The sequence below is a fragment of the Stegastes partitus genome, unplaced genomic scaffold (genome assembly GCF_000690725.1).
Source record: "Stegastes partitus isolate 25-593 unplaced genomic scaffold, Stegastes_partitus-1.0.2 Scaffold900, whole genome shotgun sequence".
Lineage (NCBI taxonomy): Eukaryota > Metazoa > Chordata > Actinopteri > Pomacentridae > Stegastes > Stegastes partitus.
The window spans coordinates 74,776-91,017 of NW_007578631.1; the positions used below are offsets into that span (position 1 = coordinate 74,776).

The 16,242-nt window shown below is 37.5% G+C and overlaps 2 protein-coding genes across 2 annotated transcripts; one reads left to right on the top strand and one right to left on the bottom strand.

The window, feature by feature from the left end:
- Positions 1–1,211: 1,211 nt before the first annotated feature.
- LOC103366043 (transmembrane protein 238-like) lies at positions 1,212–4,491 on the bottom strand. Its single transcript, XM_008293661.1, has 3 exons — positions 4,396–4,491; positions 3,098–3,255; positions 1,212–1,639 (listed from the first exon to the last, which is right to left on the bottom strand). Exons 2-3 carry the CDS (start codon positions 3,246–3,248, stop codon positions 1,476–1,478), a joined length of 315 nt encoding a protein of 104 aa, XP_008291883.1. The 5' UTR covers positions 3,249–3,255; positions 4,396–4,491; the 3' UTR covers positions 1,212–1,475.
- Positions 4,492–5,913: 1,422 nt separating this feature from the next.
- Positions 5,914–12,874, top strand: LOC103366044 (coiled-coil domain-containing protein 106-like). The gene is made up of 7 exons (XM_008293662.1): positions 5,914–5,953; positions 7,347–7,511; positions 9,090–9,281; positions 9,992–10,138; positions 10,235–10,435; positions 11,654–11,814; positions 12,719–12,874. Exons 1-7 carry the CDS (start codon positions 5,914–5,916, stop codon positions 12,872–12,874), a joined length of 1,062 nt encoding a protein of 353 aa, XP_008291884.1.
- The last annotated feature ends 3,368 nt before the right edge of the window (positions 12,875–16,242 follow it).

The window sequence follows — 16,242 nt, forward strand, 5'->3', positions numbered from 1 at the left end:
TTTTTTTTTATAAGAATCCAAAAAGGTTGGAAACCACAGATTTTATCTTGAACAATACAGTGTATTTTAAAGGTTGTTGTATTATCCATGTGTCAAACTGGAAAAGCTGTAGGATAAATGTAGTGGAGTGAAAAAATCCAGTATTTCCTGCTGAGATGTAGTGGAATGGAAGAAGAAAGTAGCAGTAAAAGTACAGCTACCTTAAAATTGTATTAAGTACAGTACTACATACTTAGTAAAGTAAACATGCTTAGTTAGCGCTGGCTATATAGTATGATATGACAGCGTTATTGAATAGTTAAATACATTTTTACTTAGATTTCTCTTTTTTTGTTACTGATCTTGTCTTGAAATTGGTATTTCTCTCATATTATTCTAATTTTTTAAAACTCATTTTATTGTATTTTCAGATGTTTCTCAAATGTACTTTTCCAGCTTGCTGAATTTGCAAAACCCAATTTAAACTAACAGTGTACTGCAGTTGCCTGATGTTAAGGAATGAAGACATAGTATGTGCACGTATAACATTATGTAAGAAATAAATTTAAAAAACGAAATAAGAAAAATAAAGTAACAAAAACACTGTAATGGCAGATATACAGTGACACATAACGTGAACGTGCTGCAGTAGATGTACTGTGATGTTTTGTTTTTTGTATGACACAGTCTACTCTATTAATATTAAATAATATTCATTCAGTTTTGCTGTTTAAATAGTTGAGCGTATCACATTTTAAATGAACTGTAGAAAAGTCTGTTTTAGAATTATACATATATATATCCATTATCTATACACCGCTTAATCCTCACTAGGGTCGCAGGGGGGCTGGAGCCTATCCCAGACGACTGAGGACGAAGGCAGGGGACACCCTGGACAGGTCGCCAGTCTATCACAGGGCTACACTTAGAGACAGACAACCAAGCACACTCACATTCACACCTACGGACAATTTAGAATCACCAATTAACCTCAACATGTTTTTGGACTTGTGGGAGGAAGCTGGAGAACCCGGAGAAAACCCACGCTGCACGGGGAGAACATGCAAACTCCACGCAGAAAGATTCCGGTGCCCCCACCGGGACACGAATCGGCAACCTTCTTGCTGCGAGGCAACAGTGCTACCAACTGCACCACCTTGCAGCCATATATGTACACACATATATATAACACATATTTATAATTATAATAATTAAAACAAACACTTCAATCATTTAAAAAAAAAGTTTTTTTATTGAAATGCAACAAGAGACAACTGCTTTACTGAATAAAAGTCATATTCCAACACTTAAAAAATAGAAAAAATACTATTCAAAATGAAATGACTTTGTAACAGAACAGCATCTACAGCTGAAATGTTTCTGACCTGCTTTTAACACTTTGACTCAGTTCAGTTCGGTGTCTGTACATCATATTAATACTGACAAACACAGGCATCACCAGGGTTTTCAAAGGAAAGCGACCTTTGACATCCTCCTCAGCGGTGGCTCCTGTACGTGATGATCTTGCGGCTGAGGTTGCGAGCGAGTCGGTCGACGGCGCTGCTGATGTGTCCCAGCTCCTTCCTGGACGTCAGGCCCTCGATGTTCCCGCTGTACCAGAGCACCCAACCGGCCAGAGACATGACCACGAACAGGGCTCCTGCACAGAGGTCGTATCACTCTTTCATTTAGAGTTCACAGTAACACTGAATTTGTTGGAATGACAATCTTTTAAAACGAACAGTGTGTTTATCACAACCAAAAAAAACAGAATGAATTATTGGATTTTTAATGTTCTGATGATCCTTGAACTACTCATCTGTGCTGTGCTGAACTGAATCTAAGACTAAAATCTTAATATCTACTGTATGTGTCAATTTAAAAGTTGGCCAAAATAAACCATTTGCTCAAACTGGATGCTGCAAAATCCAAAAAAAGCTCTGCCTTTCTCGGCACAGCGGAGAAGCCATGAGTGACTCAACTGCAACCGACAGTCACAGGACAAAAATAAGTGACTTTTTTGCCTAATGATCAATAACATTCTACCTTTTTAAAAAATCTATTATATATAGCATTCTAAGTGCGTCATCTTGCCAAAACAATATTTCTGAGTTCTCTCTATTTCTAGGTATGGTTGTGTTGTTTGCATAGAGGAGCAGTATGGCACAGCTATATGACATAAATCATGAAAAAGAACAAAACTGAAACCTGGAATCTACATGTACAACGTTTTCCCAAGTGTCCTCACATGTTACCAATACTGGAAAAACAATGGTGACACTACATGCTATAGAAGCTTTCAAACATACATTTTTAAATAGTTTCTATACTAGTTTTGTATCTGCTCTGTGCAAACACAGTCTGCAGGTCAGTCAAAAACTCCCTGAATTGTTGTCACATGACTATTGGCTGCAGCTGAGACAAAATAAAGCACAAATCGTTTTTGTTTTTTTTACAGAATCCCTTTATTGCACATGGTATGTTTTTAGCTATTTTATTTTATTTTTGAAAAGAACATGTAGAATAAAGTGGTTTTAATTAAATATCATGACTTAAGTTCAGATTTAGTGAAGTTTTCACTATGAAATGACCATAACAGATGATTCATTCAAGGACTCTTGGAAAGTTAAAAATCTGATGATATTTTCTCTTTTTACAGTTTCTAGTTTTGAGAAATGGTGTCATTTGGGCAGCTTTTTGTTTTTAAAAGTAATTTTTTGGCCTTTGTGCCTTTATTGGATAGTGTTAGTGAGAGAGAGAAAGGAAAGTAGGGAAGAAGAATGGAGGGAGGACATGTGGGAACGGGTCATGAGCGGGATTCAAACTCATGACCTCCACATTGGGACTCTAGGCCTGCACATGGGACACCAGCTCTACCAGGTGAGCTACAACGGCGCCCCTTGGGCAACTTTTTAAAGATAACATGCCTTACAAAGCCACCTGTGGGTTTTGGGGTTCAGATGGTTAAGATATTCAGACACATTTACTTGTGATTGCGATTGATTGTGAGCTTACATTGATGTACAAGTGCAGATTTTAGAAAAAATCTATTTACTATCCTAGTTTACTCATCAAGCTCTGATTACATGCTGAGTTGGGGACAGACAAACAAACATACCCGTATAGACCAGTAAGTCTCCATAGTCTTGTCCTTTAATCTGCAGATTGGCAAAGACTCCCACCAGCAGAATAGTTCCTCCCAGTAAGTCCATCAAGACGGCAAAGGCCAGCGCCGGTTTACAGTGGGACAGTCGGTCACACAGGCCCATAGTTCAGCTGGAAGGAAGGAAGGAGAGAAAACGCTGTTACTAACTAATCACCACCAAGGACCTGCAGCAGCACAAAAACACAGGAAAACTGCTGTTGTGTCAGTTACGGTCAGCCTGATCCCATCAGTGACGGAGGGCATTACTCTGCATTGTATAGTTTTGACTATTAATAACTACAATTTCCTGCTCAGGTAACATTTTCAATACAAAACGTAATCTAGAATTGTGTATTTTTTCCAGTATGTTAGAGCTTAAGTAAAAGGTTTCAGAATTTTCTTCACCACTGGAGATCGCATGTGATTAATACCATTAACTTACTGTTACTCATTCACTCAAATGGAAGCAACATTTTACTGTTTTTGTGAGTTGGATTTTTAACTGTTTCAAATGGCACTGCAAATAAAAAAATCACCCATTGTAAAAAAAAAAACCTGCAGAATGTATTTATATTTATGTATGTTTATTTTCTTAATTAAATGATTGACCGTTGAGTTTTTAAACATTCAGAATACCTTCAGAATGCTTTTACTTTGTACAAACAACAGTCAAATATTACAAAAAAGTATGTAAAAACATGACAGATGTTTATAAGAAAAGCAACAAATCACATTTAGGAAGCTAAAAACTTTATATTTTTAAACGAAGAATTAGTTTTGATGATCTCCAAACTCAACTGTCAGATGAATTTAGTGCAGCAGGCATCGAGGGTTCAATCCAGACAAACAGTATGCAGAATTTACCCTCATAATTTCACCACGTTATTTCAGAGAAAAATGAAAATTAAATTATCTCCCTTTGCTTTAGGCAAAGTAAAATCATTTCCCACACTAATATCATTACTAATATAGTCTGACAGACAGCAGTGGTTCTCTCACTGTGTGCCTTGGAATTAGTCTTATTTATAGCGATTTATGATGCAGTCAGATTCAGTCCATTTTGAGTTAAGACTTCATCATGACTAAACTGTAACTCCTAGAAAGTCTGATGAAGCTTTTCACCAAATAATCTCTACAAGTTATTTTTCATTACGGAGACGACCTGTACTCACTGCAGAGCCCGTTTTAGAGACGACTCGTGTTAAATTAGACGAATTAAGATTACATTTAATCCAAATCCTTCATTTTACCTGACTCACACTTGGACTTACTTGTTATTCTCGTTCCTTCGGCGACATAAAACTCCTCACTAACGTGTTCCTGATGCTTATGTGGCCTTAGTCTTTACTTCCGCGTTCACCTCCGCACGGTCTACCTGCGCCCCGCCCCTCACGTGACACGTGTCCGCTCCAGTTGCTTCTTCTTCTTCATGTTGGATTTTCTTAAGACTTCTGTGGCCTTGTTAGGACAAAGACAAAGATTTGATTATTATTATTATTATTTGCACACTTAATTTGACTGTTGATTAAACTCCACACCCCTAAGAGGAGACTGACAGACATTTTTTTGAACAGCTGCATTAATATGACTCCACTATAAAAGATATTAAGAACAACAAGGTGCACTTTAAATGAATTATAAATTAACCTTTGAGTACTAGATTTATGTCTTACTTTTCCTTTTTTTTAATTTTAATTTTGATGTATGTGCCCCTGACATGAACACTCTTGTTTGTACATAATATTAATGTATATATGTTTTTCTAAATAAAATAAATAAGTAAATCCATTTTTTCCTTCTCTCTCAAGTATTTTACGTCTTTCATAAATTCTAAGACATTTCATAAAAACAAAAACAGGACAATCTAACATAACCACACTGGTCTTCACTATTTCAATTGCATCTGTTTATTTCTTCTGTTTTATTTCCCCTCATGTATCTTAGAATAGACTCCAGCCCTGCATGATTCTTTGCAGAATAGAGTGTGTATACAACATATTTGAATTTTATTTCATCATATCGGGGCTAACGTACCTTTAAAAAAGACAAACAAGAACAGGAAAGAAATAAAAATTTATTTTGGTTATTTTATTCTGAAATATGAATTTAATGTAATTAAATGTAATGTAATGTAATTTAATTTTGTTGCATGTGCCCCAGCATGAACACCTTTGTTTGCACATCCTGTTTATGATTCTTAACAGTGTAGAAGCTGTTAAAACTAATTACACATTCAACAGATTTTTTATGGACTGATGACATTTTATTCTGAACTATAATGCTTCTTAATTTCATGTAAAGGATTTTATATCTTTTATGAACTTTTTCATGTAAATTTCATAAAAGCAAAAACAGTATAATTTACAGCTACAACCAGAAATTTCAAAATATGTTCACTTTTTAATTGTGTTTACTTCTTTGCATTGTTTTATTCAGTTGTTTTTCTTTTCAAGCTATGTGTTGTTTTCCATTTTACAAAATTAACAAAAACAAGAAGGCGATTACAAATGACTATATTTCCAACAAATGTCTTCTGGTCTGATGATATTTTATTCTGAATTCTGGAAGAAAGTTGGAAACGGTTCTGCGCATGTGCGAGCGGCCACACCGGTACACCTGTAGACGCCACTTATAATCAGGTAATTGCTGCAGAGAGAGCGTCAGAGGAGGCAGCAAGGTAGCAGCTGTGGCTAGTTTCAGGCTGTATTACTGAAGTATAACTGCACACAGCTACTGGAGACAAGTAACAGCAGCTTTACTCGGTTATAACCCCGCTGACATCCTTAGCCATGAACCCTCCGGCCGGCAGAGACGATTCAAACCCGGCAGGTAACTGCAACACCTCCACGACTCATCCTCCTAAATCAGTCTGCATTTAAATAACTTTAACACGTCCGCGTGTAGCTGTAAAACAAAAAAAAACACCCAGCGTTTGTTTAAAAAGCTGTAGATTGGAGAAACCGGCGGGTTTTTTTCGGTTTTCACAATAAGGAAACGAAATCTTCTGCTTTTAAACTCAAAAATGAATCCGTATTAATCAGCCACAGGCTTCGTTTTTACACACTAATACCTCATTTAGTTTAATTGTCTTGCCCCGTTTAAGGTCAATGTCGATTTTCTTTTATTTTGTGAATATCAGCATAATATGTGCACAAGACGTTTGCTTAAGTGGACGAATTAGGAGGGTAATTAAATCGTACCAGGCTACAGCTTTGTTATAAAGCTACATACGATAAATGCATGTAACGATAAATACGCTGGTAATTTAACCTCACAAGTCACTTATATCAATACAAACCTGTTACTTATGCACAATATTGATTCTGTTTTAAAATATTGATGTTGCTCTGACTTTAGCTGCCACAGAAATGTTAGCATAAATGTTAGCTAACACAGATGTTTGATTTTTAGTTTTAAATAGATTAGTAAATTGCCAATTTGGGGGTGCTAGGACAAAACTTGTGATTGACCTTTACTTCACTGTAATTGATATTTAAATTCACGACATGAAGATATTGTCAAATTAGTAAGGATAGTAAGCCTACAGTAGCTAACAACTCAAGCTAGCTAGCTAGTGCTATCGCAAGCCATGTAGCACAACGTTATTAGCTTAAGATAAAGTTGGCTATTGTGCCTTTTAGACAGATAATAGTACTTTTCTTTTTCTTTTCTGCTGGTTAGCTGTTATGCTACTGTATTAAATTATTGTCTGTGTTATGACTGTTTTACTGATGATCTGTTTTGTTGATTTGTTGGTTTTGGTGTTTAGTCTTCTTAATGTGAAGCTCTACTCCCCACATGATTAGCAGATTACTAGTCCTACACCATTAACTTTAACTTAGCACAAACATATGATTTATCTGCAACACTTTTGATATTGATTGAGCAGAAATACCAAACATATTGTTGTGTTACTTTATGGAATGTTGCATTTCACTTTTCAGTTGTACATCATGGTATTTGTGATATCTTTGGTTCCAGGACCAAACAAGAAGTTTGAAAGAATAGTTTTATGATCCATTTAATTAGCAGATGATGGTTTTAGCAGTAAACAAAATGTGCTGTGTGAAATAGCACCTTTGGTTTCTTGAAGTGTTATGATAACACTGGCAGTGATCTCCAATTCAAGTTTTAAAATATTGTGGAAATGACCAGCAAAATACATTTTTTGTACATTTAGGATGTGCAGAATATTCGTCTAATTTGCTTTTGCATGTGTTAGAGCACTACATGCCCTCATCTTCATCAGCAGCAGCATCATCCTCAGCAGGAGGAGGAGGAGGAGGAGGTTTGTATTTGGATGCGTATGCGGTGTCTTTTCCCCTGGAGGACAGTATGGAGCGACCGCCCGCCTACCACCTGAACCAGGGCCAGCAGATGATGGACGGTACGTCACGTCTACTACACGTGTTGGTATTTATTGTCTCTGAGTAAATAAATGTGAAGAATCATGTGTGCTGTGGATGATGCTCAGACTTCCAGGTTGTAGGTTTCATGTTGCATTTCATGCATTTAGTACCTTTAAATATGGAAAATCTGACACGTAACAAAATAGATTTTTCTTTGGGTTGGGATTTGAAACGTGGAAATTTGGATTAGCTTTCTGAAATACATTTTATCTTTGGATTGACCACTAATTTTTGGTGAGCTCTGTCCCTTCCAATACTAAGTAAATATCAATCAATCCCCCCCACAGTATAAAGTCGAAAATACGTTAAATTTGTCCTTGTTTTATGAACATCAACAACGGCTCTGCCTGGTGTTGTTTCCTGTTCATGTTCAATTTAGTCAATCAATTTTGGTGCAATCAAGGAAGACTGCTGACTGATATTTGGAACTGATATAAAACAAATGTTCTAAATTAACAGCATGTGAAAGCAGAAAACCTGACGTTCATAACAATGGTACTTCATTAAAAACCTTTACTATAACTGTTATTTATTTGACTTGACCACAGTCATTTTTCTTAATCATGAGAATCGTTTCCAGTCACCTGTACTAAAACAGCGGAATGAAATACATCCAACAAAGTCAGGGTCCTTTAAATTGCTTATTTTAAATTGTTTCTGACTTTTTAAGTTAATGAGACAGGTTTAATAATGGTACAATACCTTAACTATATTTCTGGTTGCTTGGACTACGGTGGTTGAAATTTGCTGGACGTACTTCCGGCCTGTAGAATTCTTAAGCTGATCACGATCATTTAGCATAATCATTAGAATGATTTTCCACCATGTTCCCTCTTCTTCTACTTTATTTAAAGGCACCAACTGTTTATCTCGAGGCGCTTAACCTCTAAGATCGGGCCGAATGCATTTCTATGAGCATCTGTTGACATTAACATCATGGATTCAGTTGCAAAACCAAACACCACGGCACCGCTGTGGGCAGTTTTTGGTTTTAAGCCAAATGAAAAAGAAGAGCAGAATAACTGGGAGGAGGCAGTTTGTTGGATTTGCAACAAAAAGTTGACACTCAAAGGCACTAATAATCGAAAACTGCAAGTCACTGTATGACAATTAATCAGCAACTAAAATGTCTTGATCGTGGTAATAATTTCTTGCAAACTGTAATGAAAAAACTAACTGAACTGGTTGTTTTCTGCACATCGACTGTAATGCCTGAGAGTGTAAAGAATGAAACGTCAAGTTCAGCCTTTATGTGTGATTTTGCACACATGCTGCTGTATCGGTGGAAAATATTTTGATTTCCCAAACATGGTAATAGCTGACATGTTTCATCCAAGTTATGAACATTTTACGGGATCCTTAAGTTCTCAGGCAGCAGAGTTGATGAAAGATCAGTTTTACTAGTTTATATCTACTGTCAAGTCCGAAGCAGTTCTTCATCTCTTCTGTAATTTTAGTCTTTTCTTACCTGTTTTTCTCCTCCCACCCTTCATAGCCTCCTCCATGTCTATAAACTCTGTCCGCCTCGTATATTCTTAAGTCTCTTCCTCCTGCAGAGCCGGTGGTGCAGGAGCTGCCTTACTCTCAGTACAGCCCTTTCATCCTGGTATCGAACCTGCGGGCTCACCTGTACGTCTCTCTGGAGAAGAACGCCTGGCTGCAGAAGCGCATCGAGGAGCTGGAGGAGGAACGGAACTTCCTGCGCTGTCAGCTGGACCGCTTCATTGTCAGCATGAGGAATCCGGAGGGTGAGGCGTCTGAAAACCCTCTTAGAAGCGGAGAGAACTCAGAAATGTCTTCTGTGCAGATTGACAGAATGACATAAATAATAAAAAAAAGAGAAAAACTAAAGCTAAAGTTCTTTATTTATTTTACAAATTCCTTTAAAAATCCCCTTTTTCATATGCCCACAGCTGTTACAAATACTAGAACAAATGCTGACTCTATATACTATAGATAATTTACTACATACAAATTTGTTTCCATATGTGTCTCGTCTCTGCTCTGTTAGCAAAAAACTGCAGTTCAGCCAAAAAGTCTCCAAATGTTTGTGATGTAAGTGTTGATTACAACTAAGTCAGCCATGGCTTATCGATTCTGCCAAAGAACATAGAATTTTAATTTTTTCACAGAATCGTATTGTTCGGAAAACTTTTTTGAAAAAAACGATACATGTAGAATAAAATGCATTTTGAAGAAATATGATTTTAAACTTACATTTGGTTAAGTCACAGATGAGTAGCACAAGGAACATTGTAAGGTTGAAAATCTGCTATTTTTTCAGTTTCAGACTCATAAATTGTGTCATTTTGGCCATTTTTAAAGTCAACAAGCCTCTTTTAGGCTTTCAGATGATAAAACTGAGACCTCATTTATACATTTCGTATTCTGTTATTACAACAAACATTATTGTTGCTGATAGCTTCATTCTGATTGGTCTGATTGCATACAGTGACAGAGTGGTGTGGAGATGCTCAGCGTGGCGTGAAGGTCCAGCCTGCCAGCTCTCCCTCCCCTCCCTCCCCTATGACCACCAGGTCTGGAATGACCCTCAAACGCCTCCAGGGACCAGGACCTCGAACCCGCCGCAACGCAGCCATCCCTGGTAAGGAACACACCAACTCAAGACAAGAGCTTTATTGCCTCATCTCTCTTACTACGGTGAAATAAAGGAGATTTTCTTGTGTTCGCTTGGTCGTAGTCAAGGAGGAGTTTCATGTGGAAGAGGACAAATACTACACCGAGGATGAGTATGTGGAGGAAGAGGAGGAGGAGGAGGAAGATGAGGACTCCACGGTGGAGAAGGGGTCAAAGAAGAAGGGCAGAGGGCGAGCAAATGGAGAGCCGAGGATGAAGATGAGGAGGATCTTCAGGATCACCCACGGGAGGGAGAGACAAAGAGGTGAGGGTCATCGAGCACAACACGTGATGCAAGCGTTATTCCTTCACCTACAACACAACTGTACACCATTAAGTGGTGTCTGACACACAAAAACGCTATTTGTTCTGCTGTAATGAATGAAGAAGATTTAGTGTTTGAAAACAAGTTCCAAATGGATAGTAAAGGACTTTCTCATTGTTTCTTATAATCAGCAAATCCCATTAAATACAACAAAGTCAGCAATTAATGTATCCTGTTAATTGAAAAGTAAACCAAAACCCAGCAGCAGTTTTGAAAGGCGTATTGTCTTGACAAAATTACAAAAATCACTATCAGCCAGAAACTGTATGAACAGAAAGAATTGTTGGATTTTGAACTTTCCAGTGGTTCGTGAACTACCCATCAGTGATGTGCTGTTTATTGGAAAACTTAACCAAGTCTAAGCTGAATTGTGGTATTCCATCGAAATCTCGTTATTGTACACTTCTCATTTAAAAATTCACCAAACAAATAAACCGCTTGCTTTCACCAGAATCTTAAAAAAAAACGCTAAAGATTCTTGGTGCATCTGGAAAGCCATGACTGTCTGAGTTGTGTCCAACAGTCACAACATTTCAGAGACTTTTTAGCTGAACTGTCAGCTGTGTTTACACTGAGCATACAATGGAGCTGTAGTATGTCAAGCTCCCATTTTTTTTCTCCAGTATTTGAAACATCTGTGGGCACTTGGGAAAATGTTGCAAATGTTGCTTCTAAGTTTTTTCAATTTTTGTAAAACAAACAACCAAAAAGAATGTTTTTGTTGTCGCTTTCTGACACTATAACTGCACAACAGATATTTCTGAGTTCTCTCTACTCCCAGTTGTGGTTGTGCTGTTCCCATAGAGGTGTAGGACTTTATACTGCAGTGAAAGATGAACCCACAGTGACTAAAAATGTGAGGTTCACGGGGTTAACAAGTGTTATCTGTGTATCCATAACCTGATTAAGTTGATGTCTTTGCGCCACTAAGCTTCATTTAGTCCAAAAACTATTAAAAACAGGCCCACTGAGCCATATTGTTTCATCATTATGATAAACATGGGCTCTACAGTAGATTCAGAAACAGTCCTAATTGATAGCATTTTTTAACACACTGACTAAAATACTCTGCAGCAACCAAAAACACTAAATTCACTTATGAGCCTCAGCTCCACATTCTTTTCACTGTTGACCCTCCATTTTCTGCGTGCTCCCCAGTTAAAGACCCAGACGGGGTTTTGATTCGGTACAAGAAGATCCTGTCCACCTACCAGCGGGTGAGGAGCATGTCCCGAGCCTTCCAGATCCACGGAGTCGACCGCAACACCATGGCCTCCACCTCCCCCATCGCCGAACTGCTGCTGGTGGCGCCAGAGAAGGTGTTGATTTAATGCTCCTGTTCATTATAGTCCGTTAGCAGGTATCTAGACTTGGGGTGCACTGAGACGAAGAATGAATTCAGTCAAAAATTTGTCATCTTTTTAATGAAAACAACATATAATTTCCTCTTTATAATGCATCTGCTGTATATTTCATGTAAAGTTTTGTTTGGGAGCACATTTGAACCCCTTAAAAATTACAATTAGCTGTAAGAAAATGCACAAACAGAAACAATAATCAAATTTTCAAGTTTCTGACAGTACTTGAGCTGATCATCTGTTCCATGCTGTTCTATCAAAAAACTTCAATCTAAGTTTAAGCTTGATTTTGAATCATAATATATCACCGAAATAATAAAAAATGTTGCAACTGTGAAACCACGACTAACTCAGCTGTGACCCACAGTCATGTGACAAAAATACCGAAACTTTTCAGCTGGACTGCAGACAGTGTTTACACAGAGACGATAGGAGACAAGTATGGAAACAAATTAGAAACATAAGTTGTCAAATAGTATGTAGAGTCACCATATTTTTCCAATGTTAGTAGCACCTGTGCCCACTTGGACCAATGTTGTACATGTTGATTCCAGTTTTTGGGGGGGGGGTTTGTAAAAGAAAAATGTAATTTGAGTTTCTCTTGTCTTTATGATTGATGCCCATACAGCTATGTCATATTGCACAAAAGACATTTTTCAGTCCTCTCTACTTGTATAATTGTTTTTCATAGAGGTGCTGGACTTTATGCTGCAGTGAAAAATGAGCCACAGTGAAAGTGACGGTGAACACCATTTGGAGAACATTTTAAAAGAGCAGCGCCGGGTTTCTTTTTGCATGTTTAATCTCATCTCGTAAAAAATTGTCAAGATTTTTACTTGAATGACCTGTTCTGATGTTCCTGCAGGTAACAGAAGTTGGAGAGTTCGAGGCGTCGAAGGAGAAGCTTTTGGATTACGCCCGGCGGTGCTACAAGACGATGGACGACCAGACGCACGCCAAAGTCCAGACCATGAAGAAGACTCACAAGCTGCTGCCAATCTCCTACAGGTTCAGGAACTGACCAGCAGAGCAGGGAGGAGGAATAAATGATCTGTTCGGTGGGAGATTTCTACACCACACACATGCACTGACATTTTTTACAGTTTTGTTTGCCTTAATACAAGAAAATGTAAGAAATGTGAGACTCAGAAGATTTGATGCCAGTTTGAATGTAGTTTTTCTAACAGGACACTTATAATTTGTATAGATAAGACTTTTTTTCTTTTGAGGTAGTCTGCAGCCAGGAGAGTTGGAAAGTTTTGTTTTTGGATCAGATTTTGGTTTTCCCTGGAGACTAGAGTTGCTTCTTCTTTTTGAGTTTTTCTCAAGAATTAACTGAAGCTCTGGGACATGAATTTTCATTTCATTAGACTTTTTGATTTTTCAGTGCTTGCAGCCATTTAACAGATCGGGTGTCAAAATAATCAGAGTTAGACTAAATGTGTCTGGAATTTTGGAAAGATTGTTTTGTTCTGAGTATGACTCATTTCTTTTTTTTTTCCTATTACATGAGAGGGCAATATCTATTTTCTTTATTTTTTTTTGACTCAGTATTTCAGTCACATTGACACTGAAAAATATGAATGAACGTTTGTTATTTGTTATTTAAAAAAGCAACTTTATCTGTTCATGTATTTCATGCCTACATTGTGAAAGTATTTAAATTTGGAAGTATTGATGTTGCTGAATTTCTTTGCTTATGACTGTGATAACAAAAAATGTAAAACATCATATTGTGCAAGAAAATAAACGATGTTGCAGATACTATTGTTAGCTTTGTTAAGAGTCAGGACTCATGTTGAGAAGTTTAAATCTGAGAATTAATTCAACCTTATGAGTCCAGAATTCAAAGGAAAATCTGTGTAAACAAACAATAATAACATAGACTTGCTGCTGGCGCGGACAAGATTTACACTGAACTGTGTTTTATAATTTGGGTATTTACAAGATGCCGTACTCTTGTCAAGAAACCATACAGATGCCTGCAATAATAAAACTTAGTTGATGCTGATCTACCATAACCTACAGCAATTAATTGAAAAATGAAAACATCCTCTGTTTACAAGTCATCATTCATAAGCCTGAGCTGCAGAAACAAATTTATCTGACAGATCCTGCTGAAAACATCTGATGTATAATGGTGAAAACATCAGCTGTACATAAAAGAATAAAGCTGATGTCCATCAGGAGTTTCTGTCATGAGCTTTAGTGCAGCGTCCTCCAGTGGTAGAAAGTAGTAATGCAGTGTAGCGAACTGCTGTGATCAAAAAAAGATGCTGGATTGTTTGTGTGATTTGGGACCCTTAACACCCAATTTAACATAAACTTGCAATAGTTAACCCTTTGACATAATTTCTGAGCATTTTTTGCTCCTGTCATATTTTCATTCACACTGGACTATTTTTTTTTACTGCAACGTGAAGTCCTGCAGCGCCATAGAAACAGCACAACCATGACTGGAAGTAGATAAAACTCAAACAGGTCTTTTGTGCAGTATGACACAGTTACAATGCCATCAATCATAATAATTTCTTTGATGAGTCATTTTATAAAAATGGAAAAAAAAAAAAAACTAGATTAATGTTTTTCCGAGTACCAATACTGGAAAACAACGGTGACTGTTAAAACTGCATGTCTTTTTGCTACTTTCATCCGAGGACCATTGGAGAGTTGAAAATGTGTCAATTCTGTTTTATGTTTCTGGCTGATAAATGGTGTCATTTTTAAAAGATAGCATACCTTTCAAACCCATCACTGGGTTTTGGAGATCAGGGGGTTAACTAGGACCAAAACCAGCATTAAAAGATTCACATATTTATAATGTATCATTTATGATCATTGTTTTTTTCAAAATACATTTTTAAATTTATTCTTATGTTAAAAATACATTAGTATGTGCCACAGAAGTAAAAGCCTAGACTAGCTTATATTTTTTCCCTTTAATAAGAAAACTATTTACTGGTTTGATTTACTTACACTTTTTTATGTTCTTTAACCAGTGGAAGTCTCATTGAGATGAAGAATTTCTCTTACATGAGCTTCCTAGACATGACAGATAGCAGCACGCATGAAACAATTTAAATAAGGTTTACATGAAAATTAGGTGTGTTACAATTTCATAAAATTGCAATGTCGTTAATCATACAGGTGTGTGAAGACAATACTTCCTGTGCATTTTTTTGGCAGATAAAGAACCCTGGATATGAAGGAAACAAACAGAAAATAGCTTTAGGAATTGTGGTGTATGAATGCATTTTAAGCAGTCTGGCTGATGATTCAAATTTTTAGATAAAGCTTTGTAAAGCTCAACTAATCAATACAGTACAAACAGGATACATTTAAAATTATAATAGCAATAAAACATTTCTTTGCACAACTGCATAACTAATCACACTTAAAAATCTATTTTAGTTTGAATTTTTTGGGCCATGTGTGTGTATGGAGATCCACATAATACAAAAAAATATTTATATTGCATATTGATGGGTCATATAACTGAAAAGTGTCTGACACAAATATCCAGGAAACTTTGTTTAACAATAGTTTTGAAATAAGGAAATTTTAAATACATATACTAAAACTGTGCTCGTATTCTTGTGCACTTTTGTGGATTTTAATCATAGTTTGGTTGAAGCTTGGCCTGCAAGCTGGTGCAGTGGTTAGCACCGTTGCCTTGCAGCAAGAAGGTTGCCGGTTTGCGTCCCAGTGAGGACACCCAGGATCTTTCTGCATGGAATTTGCATGTTCTTCCTGTGCAGCGTGGTTTCTCTGGCTTCCTTCCACACAGTCCAAAAACATCCATCCATCCATTATCTATACACCGCTTCATCCTCAATAGGGTCGCGGGGGGCTGGAGTCTATCCCAGCTGACTTAGGGTGAAGGCAGGGGACAGCCTGGACAGGTCACCAGTCTATCACAGGGCTACACTTAGAGACAGACAACCAAGCACACTCACATTCACACCTACGGACAATTTAGAATCACCAATTAACCTCAACATGTTTTTGAACTGTGTGGAAAGAAGCCGGAGAACCCGGAGAGAACCCACGCTGCACGGGGAAAACATGCAAACTCCACACAGAAAGATCCTGGTGCCCCCACCGGCAACCTTCTTGCTGCGAGGCAACAGTGCTACCAACTGCGCCACCTTGCAGCCCAGTCCAAAAACATGTTGAGGGTAATTGGTGATTCTAAATTGTCCATAGGTATGAACGTGAGTGTGCTTGGTTGTCTGTCTCTAAGTGTAGCCCTGTGATAGACTGGCGACCTGTCCAGGATGTCCCCTACCTTCACCCTAAGTCAGCTGGGATAGACTCCAGCCCCCCCATGACCCTACTGAGGATTAAGTGGTATTGGATGGTTAAAGCTTTTTACTTTTAACAAAAGGA

Excerpts from the sequence above, each read along its gene's own strand:
- LOC103366043 (XM_008293661.1), bottom strand. The coding sequence starts at position 3,248 with ATGGGCCTGTGTGACCGACTGTCCCACTGTAAACCGGCGCTGGCCTTT. Across the intron at positions 1,640-3,097 it reads AGACTTACTGGTCTATACGG|GAGCCCTGTTCGTGGTCATG; the intron begins GTATGTTTGTTT and ends ACCTCTGTGCAG.
- LOC103366044 (XM_008293662.1), top strand. The coding sequence starts at position 5,914 with ATGAACCCTCCGGCCGGCAGAGACGATTCAAACCCGGCAG. Across the intron at positions 5,954-7,346 it reads AGACGATTCAAACCCGGCAG|AGCACTACATGCCCTCATCT; the intron begins GTAACTGCAACA and ends TGCATGTGTTAG. Across the intron at positions 9,282-9,991 it reads CAGCATGAGGAATCCGGAGG|AGTGGTGTGGAGATGCTCAG; the intron begins GTGAGGCGTCTG and ends ATACAGTGACAG.